The 21,816-nt window shown below is 48.6% G+C and overlaps 1 protein-coding gene across 1 annotated transcript in view; it reads right to left on the bottom strand.

Moving 5' to 3' along the window:
• LOC140391604 (uncharacterized) overlaps positions 1–21,816 on the bottom strand; it is a 114,241-nt gene that overhangs the window by 39,932 nt on the left and 52,493 nt on the right. Inside the window, exon 3 of the mRNA XM_072476262.1 lies at positions 15,673–15,924. Within this exon, the coding sequence (XP_072332363.1) occupies positions 15,673–15,924 (252 nt within the window). The remainder of the gene's footprint in view (positions 1–15,672; positions 15,925–21,816) is intronic.

The raw sequence follows: 21,816 nt of genomic DNA on the forward strand, positions 1-21,816 counted from the left end.
GACAAAGATGACTTAAAGATCAAAGCCAAAGGCTCAGCAATCTCCTCCCTAGCTTCCCAGAGAATCCTAGGATAAATCCCATGCGGTCCAGGGGACTTATCTATTTTCACACTTTCCAGAATTGCTAACACCTCCTCCTTATGAACCTCAAGCCCTTCTAGTCTAGTAGCCTGTATCTCAGTAATCTCCTCGAAAACATTGACTTTTTCCTGTGTGAGTACTGACAAAAAATATTCATTTAACACCTCTCCTATCTCCTCGGACTCCACACACAACTTCCCACTACTGTCCTTGGCTGGCCGTACTCTTACCCTAGTCATTCTTTTATTCCTGACATATCTATAGAAAGCTTCAGGGTTATCCTTGATCCTACCTTCCAAAGACTTCTCATGTCCCCTCCTGGCTCTTCTTAGCTCTCTCTTTAGGTCCTTCCTAGCTAACTTGTAACTCTCGAGCCCCCTAACTGAACCTTCACGTCTCATCTTTACGTAGGCCTCCTTCTTCCTCTTGACAAGTGTTTCAACTGTTTTAGTAAACCACGGTTCCCTCGCTCGACCACTTCCTCCCTGCCTGACAGGTACATACTTCTCAAGGACACGCAGTGGCTGTTCCTTGAACAAGCTCCACATTTCCATTGTGCCCATCCCCTGCAGTTTTCCTCTCCATCCGATGCATCCTAAGTCTTGCTTCATCGCATCATAATTGCCTTTCCCCCCAGATATAACTCTTGCCCTGCGGTATATATTCTTCAATCACTGAAGTATACGTAATCGAATTGCGGTCACTATCACCAAAGTGCTCACCTACCTCCAAATCTAACAACTGTCCTGGTTCATTACCCAGTACCAAATCCAATATGGCTTCGCCTCTCGTTGGCCTATCTACATACTGTGTCAGGAAACCCTCCTGCACACATTGGACAAAAACAGACCCATCTAAAGTACTCGTTTCCAGTCAATATTTGGAAGTCCCCCATAACAACTACCCTGTTACTTTCGCTCCTATCCAGAATCATCTTTGCAATCCTTTCCTCTACATCTCTGGAACTTTTCGGAGGCCTATAGAAAACCGCTAACAGGGTGAGCTCTCCTTTCCTGTTTCTAACCTCAGCCCATACTACCTCAGTAGACGAGTCCTCATCAAACGTCCTTTCTGCCACCATAATACTGTCCTTGACTAACAATGCCACCCCTCCCCCTCTTTTACCACCTTCCCTGAGCTTACTGAAATATCTAAACCCCGGCACCTGCAACAACCATTCCTGTCCCTGCTCTATCCATGTCTCTGAAATGGCCACAACTTCGAAGTCCCAGGTACCAACCCATGCCCCAAGTTCACCCACCATATTCCGGGAGCGAGCCAGCAGCGTTTTGTCCGGCACAAAGAAACCCTTCCGGGAGTACACCTCATGCACATGGAAGTAGAATGAAAATGTCTTACTCCTTGGCCTCCCAATTCTCAATGGGTCCACCCCTCCCATGCGCTCCATAAACCCCCGTAGCTCTTTTGCCATAGCTGACACCTTTCCGGACCTAGGACTCGACAGGTCCAGTCTCGGATCCAGGACCATGTTAACGTCTCCCCCATAATCAGTCAATGTGAATCCAGGTCCGGGATCTTCCATAGCACCCTCCTAACAAACTCGACATCATCCCAGTTTGGGGCATATATATTCACCAATACCATGGCCATTCCCTCCAGCTTCCCACTAACCATGATGAATCTACCCCCCCGGGTCCGCCTCTATCTTCCCCACCTCAAATGCCACCCTTTTATTGCCCAGGATTGCCACCCCCCTCGTTTTAAAGTCCAATCCTGAATGGAACACCCGTCCGGCCCATCCCTTCCTCAACCTAACCTGATCCCCACCCTCAAGTATGTCTCCTGCAACATGGCTACGTCCGCCTTCAGTTGCCTCAAATGTGCGAACGCACAGGTCCTTTTGACCGGCCCATTTTGCCTGCGAACGTTCCAAGTGACCAGCCTAGTCAGGGGACACCCCACCGCCACCCAGCCATAACCTCTCCTAGGCCAGTCCTTGGCCCATGTCCCGCACCTCACCTGGTCAGCCCCCAGGTAGCTACCACCATCAACTCTCCTCCTCCACCAACTTAAAACTCCCGTCCCCGTCAGCAGTCTAACCTCCTCCCCCTTCCACCTCCCCCCGACATTGGTCTTCAGCTCACCCCCCACTTTGCTTCTGTGAACTAGCCCTCCCAGCTAGCCTAGCAGCTCCCTCCCCTGGTGCCTAGCATCTTCCCCTGGATAGTCCCCCCCCCCCCAACTCGCAGTGCAATCAGTCAAAACAATGGCAAGAAGCAAAAACAAACAAACAGTCCCGAGCACAAAGGCCCATCCCTCCCTTAAGAAAGTATTATCTGTTAACTTCATCCCAAACTTCTTATTTGGGAAGCTCACCAACTGGTCCGTCGACCACTGACAGGGCCGGACCCTGCGCATCCGCCATTGCCACGCTCGGAATTTGGTCCTCACTCGCCACCAACCTCTGATTCCTCCTTCTCCGATTTGTCCTGAGGCGCAGCTCCATAAACTGGAGGTCCCCTCCTTCTGTTCCTGCTTCTACACCTTTACTTTACAAAATTCCTGCAACAATCCGGCGTAAAAGCCACAAAAAGACCACCATGAGCGGGAGCTGCCAAATGTGCAACCTTTCACTCCATAGCCGCCACTGGAATTCAGGGGTTAAATTCTTAAAGGAATGCAGGAGCAGAGGGACCAGGGTGCATAAGATCAGCTATCACAAGAATGATCCCTGAAATGAAGGACTTGTCATATGAAGAGCGGTTGAAGATTCTGGGTCTCTACTCGGTAGAGTTTAGAAGGATGAGGGGCGATCTCATTGAAACGTACAGATTACTCAGAGGCCTAGATAATGTGGACGTTAGAGGATATTTCCACGAGGAGGAGAAACTAGAACCCGAGGGCACAGCCTCAGACTAAGGGGGCGATCCTTCAAAACACATGAAGAGGAATTTCTTCAGCCAGAAGGTGGTGAATCTGTGGAACTGATTGCCGCAGAAGGCTGTAGAGGGCAAATCACTGAGTGTCTTTAAGACAGAGATAGACAGTGTCATGATATTCAGGTAAACATCATGGTGCAAACATACATACATACTGATGGACAGATCAATGGACCACACACAACACCACAGCCAATCACAGGCAAGAGCATACACACTATAAAACAGGGAACACGACACTTCCTGCTCATGCCAGCAGGAGACAGCTCAGGCCACAGAGCTCACAGCAAGCCACTCAGACATCCACCATGTGCTGAGTGCCACTCCAAGATAGTGTTAGGAATAGGTCCACAGATTCAAGGGTTATGATCGAACCCCAGTAACCAGTTTACCACTGCAAATATATGATAGTACTAAAACTGAGTTGTACCATTCGCAACCGTGTTGGTTTGTCTGTGCAGCAGAGTACCCAACACATCAGACAGGTTCTTGATTAATAAGGGGATCAGGGGTTATAGGGAGAAGGCAGGAGAGTGTGGATGAGAAACATATCAGCCATGATTGAATGGCAGAGCTTTCTCAATGGGCCGAGTGGCCTAATTCTGCTCTTATATCTTATGATCTTATGGTTTAAGGTGGCAGGACAGATGGAGAGAGCAGTTAATAACACAAAGTAATCTAGGCTTTATTAAGAGGGGGATATAATACAAGAGCAAGAAAGATATGCTGAACGTATACAAGGCCCGTGTGCAGCACGGTAGCATAGTGGATACCACTGTTGCTTCACAGCACCAGGGTCACAGGTTCGATTCCCAGCTTGGGTCACTGTCTGTGCGGAGTCTGCACGTTCTCCCTGTGTCTGCGTGGGTTTCCTCCGGGTGCTCCGGTTTCCTCCCACAAGTCCCGAAAGACATGCTGTTTGGTAATTTGGATATTCTGAATTCTCCCTCTGTGGACCCGAACAGGCGCCAGAATGTGGCGACTAGGTGCTTTCACTGTAACTTCACAGTAACTTCATAGCACTTTCGGAAGAATGTGAACGCATTGGAGATAATTCAGAAGAGGTTTACAAGAATAGTTCCAGGGATGAGAAACTTCAGTTATGAGGAAAGATTGGAGATATTGGGCCTGTTGTCCTTGGAGAGAGCAAAGCTAAGAGGAGATTTGATAGCGCGGTGGCACAGTGGTTAGCATTGCTGCCTCACAGCGTCAAGGACATCAGGTGACTGTGTGGAGTTCGCCCCATGATTGCTTGGGTTGCTTCCGGGTGCTGCAGTTTCCTCCCACAGTCAAAAGATGTTTTGATTAGGTGGATTAGCCATAGAACATAGGAATATGGTAGGGGATTGGGTGGTCTTTCTGAGGGTCGGTACAGACGTGATGGGCAGAATCCTTCTTCACTCTAGGGACTCTATTGTCATAATATACACCAGTATATCTTGGTGCAGACACACACTGATGGACACACAGTGGGACCAATCAACATACACAACACCGCAGCCAATCACCAGTGAGAGCACACACACTATAAAGACAGAGGACATCAGAGTTCCTGCTCATTCGAGTAGCAGCTAGCTGGGAGCACAGAGCTCACAGCCTGCAACACAGACATTCACCATGTGCTGAGTGCATCAACTGATTAGGACAAGGCAAAGATCTTTAGTTAAAGCTGGCATCGTATTTACCCACAGTTCAAGTATGTTTAAATAGTTAACCTTTTAATAAAATAGTGTTGCACTACTTCAAGTGTTGGTGATCCAGAATACACATCACATCATGATACCAGGAGTGCTTGCATACTAGCACTTCTTAGACCTACCTGCAAGTGATTTGCCTTCCGCCAGCATTCCGTCATTCTGCAACATGGACAACATCAGCCCGCCGCCGCCGCTCCGCATCGCCGGCAACCTCGGGGCCAACTGGAAGATTTTCAAACAGCACTTCCAGCTCTACCTCGAAGCCACGGACAGGGAGGGCGCTTCGGACACCAGAAAGATTGCTCTTCTCCTCTCCACGTCCGGGGACCATGCCATCCATATTTTCAACTCTCTCACCTTTGCAGATGACGAAGAGAAAACAAAGTTCAAGACGGTTCTCCTCAAATTTGACACTCACTGCAGCGTAGAGGTGAATGAAAGTTTCAAACGTGTTCCAGCAGCGTTTGCAGGGTAAGGACGAACCTTTCCAATCCTTTTTAACGCATCTCTGCATCCTTGCGCAATCTTGCAGCTACGGGCCCACCTCCGACTCCATGATACGCAACCAGATCGTTTTCGGTGTTCAGTCGGACCCCCTACGTCAGCAGCTCCTCAAAGTAAAGCAACTCACCCTAGCGACCGCCATCGAGACCTGTGTCCTACATGAAAATGCCACCAGTCGGTACTCCCATATACAAGCGGCTGAAATGGCACGGCAAGGTCCCCACGAGGTGGAACGGGCCCAAGTGATTGAACACCTCCAGGGCCTCAGCCTGGATGAGGGTGGCCATTTTGCGCGCTTTTCGCGGACTCCCGCGCTTGTACGCACCAAAAGAGGAGACGTCGACATGGAGGAACGTAATGCGCAGGCGTGCACCACGTAGGACCGCACCACGCATGCGCGGTGGGAGCAGCAAACGTGCTGACGTCACGACGTGCGCCAACTGTGGCTCCGCCCATTTAAAGCGGCAATGCCCCTCAAAATCTCGACAATGCCTACGATGTGGAAGACTTGGCCACTATGCTGCCTGCTGTTGAGCAGCTCAGCCTTCCAATTCATATCGCTTCAGCCAGCCTCGCAGGAATGTTTGGGCAATTCAACCCACGGTCACCGAGTCCGATTCCGACCTCCCACACAGCAGTGACACCGAGGACCCGAAGGCGCCTTTTCGAGTCGGTGTCGTAACGAAAAACAGGCTGTCCCCGAAGCAAACACACCAGCCGCTGTCGGTATACAGCATCGATCCAGACGATGAGTGGTGTGCCACCCTGATGGTCAACCGGTCCCAAATACGATTCCGCCTGGATACTGGTGCCTCCGCCAACCTCATGGCGTGGTCTGCTTTCCAAAGCTTTCGTGTCAAACCAGCCATCCTGCCATCGGCCTGCCAGCTTTTGGACTACAATGGCAACATCATTCCTGCTACTGGCTCATGCCAACTCAAAGTGACACACAAGTCACGAAAAGCCATCCTTCCTTTCGAGATCGTGGGCTCCTCGAAGGACTCTCTGCTTGGCGCACAGGCGTGCAAATTGCTGAACTTCGTTCAAAGAGTTCACTCTCTCTCTCCTGATGACACATCTGCCTTCCAGGATGCTGACTTCAGGGCACAAATCAACACCATCATCGACCAGCACCGCGACTTCTTCGAAGGCATGGGCACGCTCCCATATACTTACAAGATCATACTCAAACAGACCGCCACGCCTGTGGTGCATGCACCTCGCAGAGTCCCAGCCCCCCTTCAAGGACCGCCTCAAGAAGCAGCTGCAGGACCTCCAAGACCAAGGAGTGATCTCCAGAGTTATGGAACCAACCGACTGGGTCAGTTCCATGGTCTGCGTAAAGAAGCCTTCCGGCGAGCCCAGAATCTGCATTGATCCAAAGGATCTGAATCGCAACATATTGAGGGAGCATTACCCAATCCCCAAGCGTGAAGAGATCACATGCGAGATGGCTCGGGCCAAGCTTTTCACCAAACTTGACGCCTCAAAAGGATTCTGGCAAATTCAACTAGACAGGTCCAGCAGGAAACTCCTTTAACACCTCTTTTGGCAGATATCGTTACAGCAGGATGCCGTTTGGGTTCATATCGGTGCCAGATGTATTCCACAGGATCATGGAACAAATGATGGGAGGCATTGAAGGTGTTCGCGTCTATGTTGACGACATAATCATTTGGTCCATATGCAGGAGCATATCAGTCGCCTCCAGCGCGTGTTCAAACGCATACGGGAGCAGGGCCTACGCCTCAACAGAGCCAAATGCTCCTTCGGCCAGACGGAACTCAAGTTCCTAGGGGACCACATCTCCCAGTTGGGCGTGCGGCCGGATGCGGACAAGGTGGCTGCCATCACAGCCATGAAAAAGCCAGAGGGCAAGAAGGCGGTCCTCCGATTTCTGGGCATGGTCAACTTCCAAGGGAAGTTCATCCCTAACCTCGCCTCTCATACCACAGCTCTCAGGAACCTGGTCAGGAAGACGATAGACTTCCAATGGCTTCCTGCCCACGAGAGCGAATAGACAGAACTTAAAACCAAACTTACCACGGCCCCGGTATTGGCCTTTTTTGATCCAGCAAAAAATTTTGACCGGTGCCAGCCAATCTGGCATTGGGGTAGTGCTCCTGCAACGCGATGAGGCCTCATCATGGGCCCCCGTTGCATATGCGTCACGCGCCATGACCCCCACGGAACAGCGCTATGCGCAGATAGAAAAGGAGTACCTGGGCCTGTTGACCTGTTTCGTCCAATTTAATGATTATGTGTACGGCCTTCCCCAATTCACCGCCAAGACCGACCATCGCCCGCTGGTCAATATAATACAAAAAGACTTGAACGACATGACGCCTCGCCTCCAGCGCATTCTGCTCAAACTCCGGCGATACGACTTTCAGCTCGTATACACCCCGGGCAAAGACCTGATCATAGCCGACGCTCTGTCCAGGGCAGTCAACACCCCGTGTGACCCAGCGGGATTCGTCTGCTGGGTTGACGCCCATGTGGCCTTCGTTGCCTCCAATCTACCGGCCACGGATGAACGCCTCGTCCAAATTCGCCGCGAGACTGCGGCTGACCCCCTGCTACAGCGTGTCATGCACCACCTAACAGACAGGTGGCTCAAGGGCCAATGCCCGCAGTTCTACAACATCAGAGACGATCTGGCGGTAGTCGATGGTGTCCTCCAATGCTGGACCGCATTGTTATCCCGCACAGCATGCGCCAGCTCGTCTTGGAACAGCTACACGAGGGCCATCTTGGCGTGGAGAGGTGCCACCGATGGGCCCAAGAGGCAGTGTACTGGCCCGGCATCAATGACGACATCGCCAACACAGTGCTCAGCTGCCTCACCTTTCAGCGGTTCCAGCCGGCCCAACCACGTGAAACCCTACAGCCCCATGAGTTGGTCACGTCCCCTTGGTCCAAGGTCGGCATCGACCTGTTCCACGCGCTGGGCAGGGACTATGTTCTGATTGTAGACTATTTTTCAAACTACCCGGAGGTGGTACGTTTGCACAACATCACATCGTCTGCAGTCATCCGTGCCTGTAAGGACACCTTTGCTCGTCACGGCATCCCACTCACTGTGATGTCGGACAATGGCCCCTGCTTCGCAAGCCAGGAATGGTCCAACTTTGCCAGGAGGTACAACTTTGTGCATGTGACATCCAGTCCCCTGTACCCCCAATCCAATGGCAAAGCTGAGAAGGGCGTCCACATAGTCAAACGGCTCCTCTGCAAGGCTGCCGATGCGGGATCCGACTTCTACCTCGCTTACCTCGATACTGGCCAATCGCTCGGCCCCACTGTCCACTGGCCTGTCGCCAGCCCAGTTGCTCATGGGTCGCACCCTGAGGACGACGGTGCCATCCATTCACGTCCCAGACCTCGACCACGCTCTGGTCCTTCAATGAATGCAACTGTCTCGTGCACAGCACAAGGCGGCTCATGACTCCCGTGCAGCTGATCTCCCTGCTCTGGCTCCAGATGACAACGTCCGCATCCATCTTCCGGATGGTGGCTGGTCTGCAACTGCTGTGGTTTTTCGGCAGGTGGCACCCTGCTCGTTCCTGGTTCGTCGACCGGATGGTTCCATTCTGCGCCGTAACCGGTGGTGCCCTTCGTTTCGCGCTCGCTACGTGATCCTCCGCCAGTGCCACGCCCTCCTGTTGTCCCTGACCTGGACTATGCAGAGATTCCGGTTACTCTGCATCCTCCTCACTCTGACGCAGTCCAGCCCGCTCCTCAGCAGGTGGCTCCTGACCCACCCTTGAGGCGGTCAACCAGAATTCGTCGCCCACCTCAGAGACTTAATTTGTGAACTTTGCACTAATGGACTCTCTGGTCTGTTCTGTTCTTCCGTTTAATCATTCAAGTGGTTTGTATATAGTGTTCATCTCGTTATTTGGGTGACACACTGTTTTTTTCCGCACCAGGCACCTTCCCATGTAAATAGCTTAGTTTTATGTACATAGTCCTGTAAATATTTCACACACACATTGTCAGGAACATTCACCATACACTATTTATTGTCACGCAGGCACATTTTTTAATATAAAAGGGGGATGTCATAATATACACCTGTATATCATGGTGCAGACACACACTGATGGACACACAGTGGGACCAATCAACATACACAACACCGCAGCCAATCACCAGTGAGAGCACATGCACTATAAAGACAGGGGACATCAGAGTTCCCGCTCATTCGAGTAGCAGCTGGCTAGGAGCACAGAGCTCACAGCCTGCAACACAGACATTCACCATGTGCTGAGTGCATCAACTGGTTAGGACAAGGCAAAGGTCTTTAGTTAAAGCTGGTATTGAATTTACCCACATTTCAAGTATGTTTAAATAGTTAACCTTTTAATAAAATAGTGTTGCACTACTTCAAGTGTTGGTGACCTGTATGTGATCCAGAATACTCAACACATCATCTATGATTCTAAATCCAGGGCTGGACAGAGCAGATAGGGAGATATTGTTCCTGCTCATAATAGGATCAAGAATGAGAGGGCACAGATTTAAGGTGATTTGCAAAAGAAGCAGATGTGAGGAAAGATTTTTTCACACAATGAGTGGTTTGAGTCTGAAATGCACAGCCTGTGGTTGTGGCATGTTCAATCAAAGGTAGTCATCTCAGGATCACTGCCAGTGCCACTGGCTAGTCAGAACAGACTGCAGGAATACGTGGCTGAAGACATAGAACATAGAACATAGAACATAGAAAAATACAGCACAGAACAGGCCCTTCAGCCCACGATGTTGTGCCGAACCTTTGTCCTAGATTAATCATAGATTATCATTGAATTTACAGTGCAGAAGGAGGCCATTCGGCCCATTGAGTCTGCACCAGCTCTTGGAAAAAGCACCCTACCCAAAGTCAACACCTCCACCCAACACTAAGGGCAATTTTGGACACTAAGGGCAATTTATCATGGCCAATCCACTTAACCTGCACATCTTTGGACCGTGGGAGGAAACCGGAGCACCCGGAGGACCCACGCAGACACAGGGAGGATGTGCAGACTCCGCACAGACAGTGACCCAAGCCGGAATCGAACCGGGGACCCTGGAGCTGTGAAGCAATTGAGCTATCCACAATGCTACCGTGCTGCCCTTAAGAACAAATAAATCTACACTATATCATCTTACCGTAATCCATGTACCTATCCAATAGCTGCTTGAAGGTCCCTAATGTTTCCGACTCAACTACATCCACAGGCAGTGCATTCCATGCCCCCACTACTCTCTGGGTAAAGAACCTACCTCTGACATCCCCCCTATATCTTCCACCATTCACCTTAAATTTATGTCCCCTTGTAATGGTTTGTTCCACCCGAGGAAAAAGTCTCTGACTGTCTACTCTATCTATTCCCCTGATCATCTTATAAACCTCTATCAAGTCACCCCTCATCCTTCTCCGTTCTAATGAGAAAAGGCCGAGCACCCTCAACCTTTCCTCGTAAGACCTACTCTCCATTCCAGGCAACATCCTGGTAAATCTCCTTTGCATCTTTTCCAAAGCTTCCACATCCTTCCTAAAATGAGGCGACCAGAACTGTACAGAGTACTCCAAATGTTGCCTTACCAAAGTTTTGTACAGCTGCATCATCACCTCACGGCTCTTAAATTCAATCCCTCTGTTAATGAACGCTAGCACACCATAGACCTTCTTCACAGCTCTATCCACTTGAGTGGCAACTTTCAAAGATGTATGAACATAGGCCCCAAGATCTCTCTGCTCCTCCACATTGCCAAGAACTCTGCTGTTAACCCTGTATTCCACAATCATATTTGTCCTTCCAAAATGGACAACCTCACACTTTTCAGGGTTAACCTCCATCTGCCACTTCTCAGCCCAGTTCTGCATCCTATCTATGTCTCTTTGCAGCCGACAACAGCCCTCCTCACTATCCACAACTCCACCAATCTTCGTATGGTCTGCAAATATACTGACCCACCCTTCAACTCCCTCATCCAAGTCATTAATGAAAATCACAAACAGCAGAGGACCCAGAACTGATCCCTGCGGTATGCCACTGGTAACTGGGATCCAGGCTGAATATTTGCCATCCACCACCACTCTCTGACTTCTATCGGTTAGCCAGTTTGTTATCCAACTGGCCAAATTTCCCACTATCCCATGCCTCCTTACTTTCTGCAGACGCCTACCATGGGGAACCTTAACAAATGCCTTACTAAAATCCATGTACACTACATCCACTGCTTTACCTTCATCCACATGCTTGGTCACCTCCTCAAAGAATTCAATAAGACTTGTAAGGCAAGACCTACCCTTCACAAATCCGTGCTGACTATCCCTAATCAAGCAGTGTCTTTCCAGATGCTCAGAAATCCTATCCTTCAGTACCCTTTCCATGACTTTGCCACCACCGAAGTAAGACTTCGGTGGTAGGCAAAGTCAGGTCCAGAATTCTCATCATTCCTTAATGAGAATTGTTTTAGATGGCATTACCAAGTTGCCAATATCATGTTTAGAACATAGAACATAGAAAAATACAGCACAGAACCGGCCCTTCGGCCCACGATGTTGTGCCGAAGCTTTGTCCTAAATTAAGAACAAATTAATCTACACCCCATCATTCTACAGTAATCCATGTACCTATCCATTGGCTGCTTGAAGGTCCCTAATGTTTCCAACTCATCCACTTCCACAGGCAGTGCATTCCATGCCCCCACTACTCTCTGGGTAAAGAACCTACCTCTGACATCGCCCTGATATCTTCCACCATTCACCTTAAATTGATGTCCCCTTGTAATGGTTTGTTCCACCTGGGGAAAAAGTCTCTGACTGTCTACTCTATCTATTCCCCGATCATCTTATAAACCTCTATCAAGTCGCCCCTCATCCTTCTCCGTTCTAATGAGAAAAGGCCTAGCACCCTGAACCTTTCCTCGTAAGACCTACTCTCCATTCCAGGCAACATCCTGGTAAATCTCCTTTGCACCTTTTCCAAAGCTTCCACATCCTTCCTAAAATGAGGCGACCAGAACTGTACAGAGTACTCCAAATGTGGCCTTACCAAAGTTTAGTACAGCTGCATCATCACCTCACGGCTCTTAAATTCAATCCCTCTGTGAATGAACGCTAGCACACCTTGGCCTTCTTCACAGCTCTATCCACTTGAGTGGTAACTTTCAAAGATGTATGAACATAGACCCCAAGATCTCTCTGCTCCTCCACATTGCCAAGAACTCTACTGTTAACCCTGTATTCCGCAATCATATTTGTTCTTCCAAAATGGACAACCTCACACTTTTCAGGGTTAAACTCCATCTGCCACTTCTCAGCCCAGTTCTGCATCCTATCTATGTCTCTTTGCAGCGGATAACCGCCCTCCTCACTATCCACAAGTCCACCAATCTTCGTATCGTCTGCAAATTTACTGGCCCACACTTCAACTCCTTCATCCAAGTCATTAATGAAAATCACAAACAGCAGAGGACCCAGAACTGATCCCTGCGGTACGCCACTGGTGACTGGGATCCAGGCTGAATATTTGCCGTCCACCACCACTCTCTGACTTCTATCAGTTAGCCAGTTTGTTATCCAACTGGCCAAATTTCCCACTATCCCATGCCTCCTTACTTTCTGCAGAAGCCTACCATGGGGAACCTTATCAAATGCCTTACTAAAATCCATGTATACTACATCCACTGCTTTACCTTCATCCACATGCTTGGTCACCTCCTCAAAGAATTCAATAAGATTTGTAAGGCAAGACCTACCCCTCACAAATCCGTGCTGACTATCCCTAATCAAGCAGTGTCTTTCCAGATGCTCAGAAATCCTATCCTTCAGTACCCTTTCCATGACTTTGCCTACCACCAAAGTAAGACTAACTGGCCTGTAATTCCCAGGGTTATCCCTATTCCCTTTTTTGAACAGGGGCCCGACATTCGCCACTCTCCAATCCCCTGGTACCACCCCTGTTGGCAGTGAGGACGAAAAGATCATTGCCAACGGCTGTGCAATTTCATCTCTTGCTTCCCATAGAATCCTTGGATATATCACGTCAGGCCCGGGGGACTTGTCTTTCCTCAAGTTTTTCAAAACTCAGTGCAGGAAGGATGATCCTGATGGTGGGGGATTCTAGATCCAGGGTCACAATTGAGGATACGAAGTAAACCATTTGGGGCTGAAATGAGGAAAGATTTCTTCACCCAGAGAGTGATGAGCCTTCACAAACTGCTTCCATTGAAAGCAGTTGAGGCTAAAACATCATATTTTTTCAGGAAGGAGTTGGATGTAGATCTTGGGGCTAAAGGGATCAAAGGATATGGTGAGAAAGTGGAAACTGGTTACTCAGGTGGAAGATCAGTCATGGTCATAATGAATGATGGAATAAGATAAAAGGGCCAAATGGCCTACTCCTGCTCCTATTTTCGATGCTCCCGTGGCGGTAATTTTGAGCCCACGTTAGCTGTTGGTGAGGCCTGCTGTGTTCAACAACTTGGCACTGCAGAGGGGAGTCTAGGTGGAACAGGAGGAAGATGGTAGCATAGTGGTATTTCCACTGGACTTGTAAATCAGAGACCTAGTGTAATGCTCTGGCGATCCAAGTTGAAATCCCGCCACTGCAGATGGTAAAGTTTGAATTCAATAACAATCTGGAATTAAAAGTCCAATGAAGACCATGAAACCATTGTCGATTGTCGTAAAATCCCATCTGGTTCACTCATGGCCTTTAGGGAACAAAATCTGCCGTCTTTACCTGGTGTGGTCTACATGTGACTCCAGACGCACAATGTGGTTGACTGTTAACTGCCCCCTCAAGGGCAATTAGGGATGGGCAATAAATGCTGATGCAGCCTGCGACGCCCACCCATGAACTATTTAAAAAAAGATGGGAGAAGGCCACATCTCCTCAGATGAGGAGGAGGTATGGCGCAGTGGTCCATGTGAAGTTTGCACATTTTCCCCGTGTCTGCGTGGGTCTCACCCCCACAACCCAAAGATATGCAGGGTCGGTGGATTGGCCATGCTGAATTGCCCATTAATTGGAAAGATAAAAGAATTGGGTACTCTAAATGTTTTTAAAAATTGAAAAAAAAAGATGAGGAGGAGTTTGAGGCAGGCAACAAGGGACCACCTGCAGAGGAGGAGGAAGAACCTCAGGCTATGCCCAGGGCCCAGATGGACCGAAGAGCTCGGGATGTCCTCATAGCCTCTTGGTTTGAGGATGAACAGGACTGAGGAGCAAAGAGCTTTCCCATTGTGGGGTGTGACATCACATCAGTATTGTGGTGTCAGGGGTGGGAACTCGTGATGATGACCAAGTTCATGATAATGGCACTAAAACCATTGGCTGGACTCTGCAGGAGAACGATGATGACTTACATTGAGGACTGAGTGGTGCTCCTCTCAACCTCAGCGATATATCTGACTCCTGTCTGACAGAGAGCTGAAATTATCCTGCCAATGAACAGGCTTGTCATGGGGTTCATAAATGCTGGATAGCCTCATAATCTTTTGCAGCCACCTCCAAGGTCAGGTGTCCTGGTGTTTTTCGACAACTAAAATGTGGCTAGCCTGATTACACTTTGTCAGCTCATGGCCTCCTCATCACGAAGGAAGACTGGCAGAAATGAGAGACCTGAGTGTTGATGCTGTGGGGAGCAGGGAGGGCAATGCGTCTTTGTTCTTATTCAGCTCTCTTAAAAATCTGCGGTGAGAATCAACACCAGATCAAATCAGGAAGCACTTCAGAGTTAATGGGCCATGAAGAGCTATGAAAACAAACAAAGCTAATCTCGCCAATGAAGTAGCCTGGGCCTGTCAATCAAGAGGCTTGTAAAAGGTAATGGACAGTGAAACTGACTGATTTTCAAAGTTACAGAGGGAAGATCTGCTACACGACCCCTATCCCAGGAAAAACCCCTGACCTGAGCCCTTCCAGCCCAGCCCAAGTCCCCTCGACCTTCACCTCCCATGAAGGACCCCTCTCGACTCCCTGGAGGTAAGTATAGAGAGGGTACTCACCCCATTTCTCCCCCTTGGTGTTCATGGCACCTCTAGTCCCCGCTTTTAGGGACCAGTAATGATTTGCACCCAGGTGACTTCCAGCTGGGAGGGCGATGGCATTTCGGGAGGCTAGAGCATTCTGCTTCAATCCTGCCAATTACAATCCTGCCAATGAATGGTAAGTTGTTTAGATCAGGTTCTCGGTCTCTTTGGGAGGGTACCTCATCTCTCCCAGGGGAACGGGCCGGAAGACACGTTCCCCTGGGCGAGACTCCAATGGGTTTGAGGTCCGGCGAGAATCCCGATTTGGCCCTGATGCCTGATTTAACAGGCCATCGGGAATCCCACCTGGGTCTAACAGCCCCTGAGAATCGCCCCCATAATTCTGAGTATAACTCATGATAATGGTGCTATGTTCACACATTTCTCAGCCAAACTGCTGGCGAAATCATTCCCACTCCATGAAATAATATAAAATAACAGATTCTAAAACTGTACTCACATCTTACAAACAGTTCCACTGGTGCAGAAAAGGTTGGATGATTTGTCAGGCAGGAAACATTCATCAAGTTGTTGTTGTGTTGTGGTAGCTTATAGTTGCTGCTAACTGTCCTGATTAGATTTTGTTTTTTTGCCTGTTTTCTTTCTGTCTTTTTAATCTTCGAGGGCAACCATTTAATATTGGGTGCCAGGCCACCTCCAGCATCACTGCACACTCTCGCAAGTAGATCCTTTCTTCTAACATTCAGAGGAGCTAGAGAAACCAATTATTTATCATTTAGAACAATATGAAGATTATAACAGCATTCCAGGATTAAGCATTTTATTACATCCCTGTATTTAGTTTTCTGTCAAAGGTATTGCTTAATTTCTAATTAGCATTTTAAATCCATTTAAATGTATAGTTCCAGTGATCTGATTTATCTTGACATTATTGTTACTATTCAGAAATACTCATATATTATCCAGAAAATATTCACATCTTATTCACGAATATGCAATGTTCCAATGTCTTCTTTAAACTTCAAAATATTTCAAACATGTTTTATCATACAGCTAGTTCAAAGTTACATAGCAAGGGAGATAATCAGCAAGTAATCCCCTGCTACATGTATCATCCACTGGGTTATACAACTGAAGCCCAGCAGGTTCTCATTCCTTTCACAGTGTTACTTACTTATTGCATCAAACTTAAAAGTGAACCAAAGTTTCTGGAACTATTGATGGATTCTACAAGTGGAATGATAAGAGATCACGGTAAATCCATATCTCCAGGCCTTGCTAGTGAAGTTTTAAACTTTAAGATTAGGTTCTGCAGCCATGACACTTCATTTATCATACTTGGCAAACACATAGAAACTAAGTGTTTACTTTTTTTTGTGGGATCTGGCCCCACCTATTGTCCTTCTTTGGTTGAAAATGTGATGGTGAGCTGCTTTCTTGTACTGCTGTAATCCCTGAGGTATAGAATCATCCACAGTGATGTTAGGCAGGGAATTCCAGGACTTTGACCCAGCAACAGTCCAGGAACGATGATATATTTCCAAGTCAGGAAGGTAAGCAACTGTCGGCCTGGGTTTCTTCTGGGTGCTCTGGTTTCCCCCCACAGTTCAAATATGTGCAGGTTAGGTGGACCGGCCACACAAAGTTGCCCCTTAGTGTCCAAAGCTGTGCAGGTTAGGTGGGGTTACAGGGATAAGGTGGGGAGAGGGTTCAGGCAAGGTTCTCTTTCGGAGGGTTGGTACAAACTCGATGGGCCAAATGGCCTCCTTCTGCACTGAAGGGATTCTATAGAGGGTGACTTCCAGGTGGTGTTGTTCCGATGTGTCTACTTCCCTAGTTCATGTGGAACAGGGCTTTTAAAAGTGTGGGTCGCGACCAGTGGGTGGATTGCGGGCGGGTGTCTGAAGGGTCACGGAGCAAAGAGCCGCAGTGTACTCAAAAATAAAATTTAAAAATTTCAGCTGCCTTCTCATCTAGGACCATGTGAGAAATGTCTAATGCTACAGGTAGATTGAATCTATCCTACAGTGTGGTGGATTTTCTATTTAGTGGCACAGTGGTTTGCACTGCTACCTCACAACGGCAAGAACCTGGGTTCAATTTCGTTCTCAGGTGGCTGTCTGTGTGAAGTTGGCACATTCTGCCCATGTCTCCATGGATTTCAAAGAACAAAGAATACAGCACAGGAACAAGCCCTTCGGCCCTCCAAGCCTGTACCAGTCATGATACCACACTTGGCCAAAACCCTCAGCACTTACTGTTGCTGTATCCCTCTATACCCATCCTATTCATGTATTAGTAGAGATGCCTTTTGAACGTTAATGTATCTGTTTCCACAACTTCCCATGGCAGTGCATTCCAGGCAGTCACCACCCTCTGCGTAAAAAACCTGCCTTGCACATTTCTATGACCTTAAACCTATGCCCTCAAGTGACTGACCCCTCCACACTGGGAAAGAGTGTCTGCCCATCCACTCTATCCATGCCTCTCATAATCTTGTAGACCTCTATCAGGTCGCTCCTCAACATCCGTTGTTCTAATGAAAAAGGTCCGAGTCTATTCAGTCTCTCCACATAGCTAACATCCTCCAGACCAGGCAACATGCTGGTAAACCGCCTTTGCACCCTCTCCAAAGCCTTCACATCCTTCTGGTAGTGTCATGACCAGAATTGTGCGCAATATTCCAAGTGTGGCCTTACCAAGGTTCCATACAACTGTAGCTTGATTTGCCAGTTTTTATACTTGATGCCCCGTCCAATGAAGGCAAGCATTCCATATGCTTTCTTGACTACCTTGTTCACTTGTGCTGCCAATTTCAAAGGTCTGTGGACCTGTATACCCTATACAAAGAACAAAGAAAAGTACAGCATAGTAACAGGCCCTTCGGCCCTCCAAGCCTGTGACGACCATGCTGCCCGTCTCAACTAAAATCTTCTACACTTCCTGGGTCCATATCCCTCTATTCCCATCCTATTCATGTATTTGTCAAGATGCCCCTTAAATGTCACTATCGCCCCTGCTTCCACCACCTCCTCCGGTAGCGAGTTCCAGGCACCCACTACCCTCTGTGTAAAAAACTTGCCTCGTACATCTCCTCTAAACCTTGCCCCTCGCACCTTAAACCTATGCCCCCTAGTAATTGACCCCTCTACCCCGGGAAAAGCCTCTGACTATCCACTCTGTCTCTGCCCTTCATAATTTTGTAGGCCTCTATCAGGTCGCCCCTCAACCTCCGTTGTTCCAGTGAGAAGAAACCGAGTTTATACAACCGCTCCTCATAGCTAATGCCCTCCATACCAGGCAACATCCTGGTAAATCTCTGCTGCACCCTCTCTAAAGCCTCCTCATCCTTCTGGTAGTATGGCGACAAGAATTGAACACAATACTCCAAGTGTGGCCTAACTAAGGTTCTATACAGCTGCAACATGACTTGCCAATTCTTATACTCAATGACCCGGCCAATAGAGGCAAGCATATTGTATGCCTTCTTGACTACCTTCTCCACCTTTCTGTGACCTGTGGACCTGTACACCTAGATCTCTCTGACTTTCAATACTCTTGAGGGTTCTACCATTCACTGTATAATCCCTACCTGCAATAGACCTTCCAAAATGCATTACCTCACATTTGTCCGGATTAAACTCCATCTGACATCTCCCCGCCCAAGTCTCCACACGATCTAAATCCTGCTGTATCCTCTGACAGTCCTCATCGCTATCCACAATTCCACCAACCTTTGTGTCATCTGCAAACTTACTAATCAGACCAAATTTAGAGTACCCAATTCATTTTTTCCAATCAAGGGGCAATTTTAGCATGTTCAATCCACCTACCTTGCACATCTTTGGGTTGTGGGGGCGAAACCCACACAAACACGGGGAGAATGTGCAAACTCCACACGGACAGTGACCCAGAGCCAGGATCGAACCTGGGACCTCGGCGCCGTGAGACTGCAGTGCTACCACTGCACCACCGTGCTGCCCTCTCAAAATCATTTACATATAGAGATTTATAGACAGAGTGAGAATTTGGTAATTTGGTGCAGTGAGGTAACCAGGAAAGGTAAGTGGTTAATCTAATTGTGCTGTTTTTCAGTTAAAAGTGCAGTGTAGATTAGTGTCTGATTGGCTGAAGCTGCCCCCACCCTAATTGCTGAGAGGCAGTTATCTGGCAGTCACCTGAGGCCTGTTAAGGGGCACAAAGGTACACATTGTATTCTTCTCTTTGAAGTTTTAGTGTGAGTCATCCCAAAGTCTGGATAAAAGACATACAGAAAGCGCACTTAGTAAGCGTTGCGCAGGTCAAAGGGACACAGCCTGAGTGAGTGAGACACAGACAGAGTGAGAATTTGGTAATTTGGTGCAGTGAGGTAATTCGGTGAAGAGTGGGAGAAGGTGCTTTTTCCCGACTATTTTGTTCTCTCTCTTTCTTCGGGCCTAATTTTGGGAGCCGTTCGGAGTAGGAGGAGCAGTCTCTGTGAGTATAAAAACCTAACGGTAACTTCCTGTTTTCCAGTTGTTGTTTTTTTCCAAAAGTGATGTCAGAGGGAAGCTGTGATCTGATTGGTTAATAGCAAATCTGCCCCAAATTTTTTTAAAAGCGCAGCTAAACTCGTAAACTTAAATTAAAATAATTAATTAATTAGTGATGGCTGGTCAGGTGATGTGCTTGAGCTGCATGATGTGGGAGCTGGCAGATCCCATTGCGAGCTGCAGCGACCACATCTACAGTAAGTGTTGGCTGCTCGAAGAGCTCCGGCTCAGAGTTGATGAGCGGGAGTCTGAACTTCAAACACTGAGGCACATCCGGGAGGGGGAGACTTACCTGGACACTGTGTTTCAGGAGGCAGTCACACCTGTCAGAGTAAGTATTTTAAATCCTGCCAGTGGCCAGGGACAGCAGGGTGTGACTGCAAGTCAGGCAGGTAAAGGGAACCAGCAGTCAGGAACACAGGAGCCTCAGCCCTTGACCCTGTCCAACAGGTATGAGGCACTTGCTCCCTGTGTGGATGGCGAACAGGGCTGCAGGAAGGATGAGTCAGCTGACCAAGGCACCATGGTTCAGCAGGCCATTCAAGGGGAGGGAGTAAAGAGGCAAGTTGTAGTTGTAGGGGATTCTATTATCAGGGGGATAGATAGTATCCTTCGTGAGCAGGATAAAGAGAGGCAGTTATGTTGCCTGCTCGGTGCTAGGGTGCGGGACATCTCTGACCGGCTTGAAAGGATACTGGAGAGAGAGGGGGAGGATCCAGTTGTTGTGGTCCATGTCGGTACCAACAACATAGGCAAGTCTAGAAAAGAGGACCTGTTTAGAGATTGTAAAGAGCTAGGATTCAAATAAAAAAAACAGGTCCTCAAGGGTCATAATCTCCGGATTACTGCCCGAGCCACGTGCAAATTGGCATAGGGGGGCAAGAATAAGGGAAGTTAACACGTGGCTAAAAGAGTGGTGTGGGAAAGAGGGGTTCCTTTTCATGGGACACTGGCATCAGTTTTGGGACAGGGGGGACCTATACCGTTGGGATGGTCTCCACCTGAACCGAGCTGGGACCAGTGTTCTGGCGAAAAGAGTAAATAGGGTGGTCAATAGGACTTTAAACTAAAGATTGGGGGGGAAGGGAAAGTCAGGGAACCAAGAGGTGAAGTAGTCCGTGGGAAGCGTAGCTGCTTAGGAATACAAAAAAGCACGAAAAGACAAAATTCAGGAGAGGTTACGATAGTCTCCATCCCACAAAATATGACACAGTGTATGGAAAGGCTCAGTAAACCAAGGTCCACCACACTAAGAAGACAAAAAGGGACGGTCAATAGAGAATTAAAGGTGCTATATTTAAATGCGTGCAGTGTACGGAACAAGGTAGATGAGCTTGTGGCCCAGATTGTGACTGGCAGGTATGATGTGGTAGGCATCACAGAGAGTTGCAGGGGGTTCAGGACTGGCATTTAAACATTCAGGGATTCACAACCTATCGAAAAGACAGAGAGGTGGGCAGAGGGGGCGGGGTTGCCTTGTTAATTAGGAATGAAATTAAATCAATAGCACTAAACGACATAGGGTCAGATGATGTGGAGTCTGTGTGGGTAGAGTTGAGGAACTACAAAGGCAAAAAAACCATAATGGGAGTGAGGTACCCTCAATAATGACGCTTAGAGATTAAACTGTAAAGAAGGCTTTATTAGACTAATAACTATACTACAGCTAGAGACGAGAGCTGACTGTTACACAGACCATGAGGCAGGCCTTTATGTATGGCTCCCAGATGGGCGGAGCCAGAGGCGGAGTCCCCAGGGTTCCAAGCCCGACCTTAAAGGGGACATCACCTTACATGATGATAAGGCAGTAACCGTTCATCACATTCACCCCCTGTTTAAAAAGGAGTCCGGCGGGGGTGAAGTGCCATCATAGGTCCATCCCTCTCGGTGGCCGGATCGTCCTCCTCGACCTCCTCAATTCGGGCGGTGGTGCGGCGGGCACGGACGTCCCGGTTGAAGGCACATCCGGGAGCACAGCGGTTGGAGCTTCGGTCCGGGTCGGGGCAGAGGAACTAGGCAGGGCCGGGGGTAGCGGAGCCGGCGCCGGCGGGGTGTGTAAAGGGGGGTAGGGCCGGAAGGGGGTGTGTTGTAGGGGGCGACAGGTCCTGCAG

This window comes from Scyliorhinus torazame, chromosome 15 (assembly GCF_047496885.1).
Source record: "Scyliorhinus torazame isolate Kashiwa2021f chromosome 15, sScyTor2.1, whole genome shotgun sequence".
Lineage (NCBI taxonomy): Eukaryota > Metazoa > Chordata > Chondrichthyes > Carcharhiniformes > Scyliorhinidae > Scyliorhinus > Scyliorhinus torazame.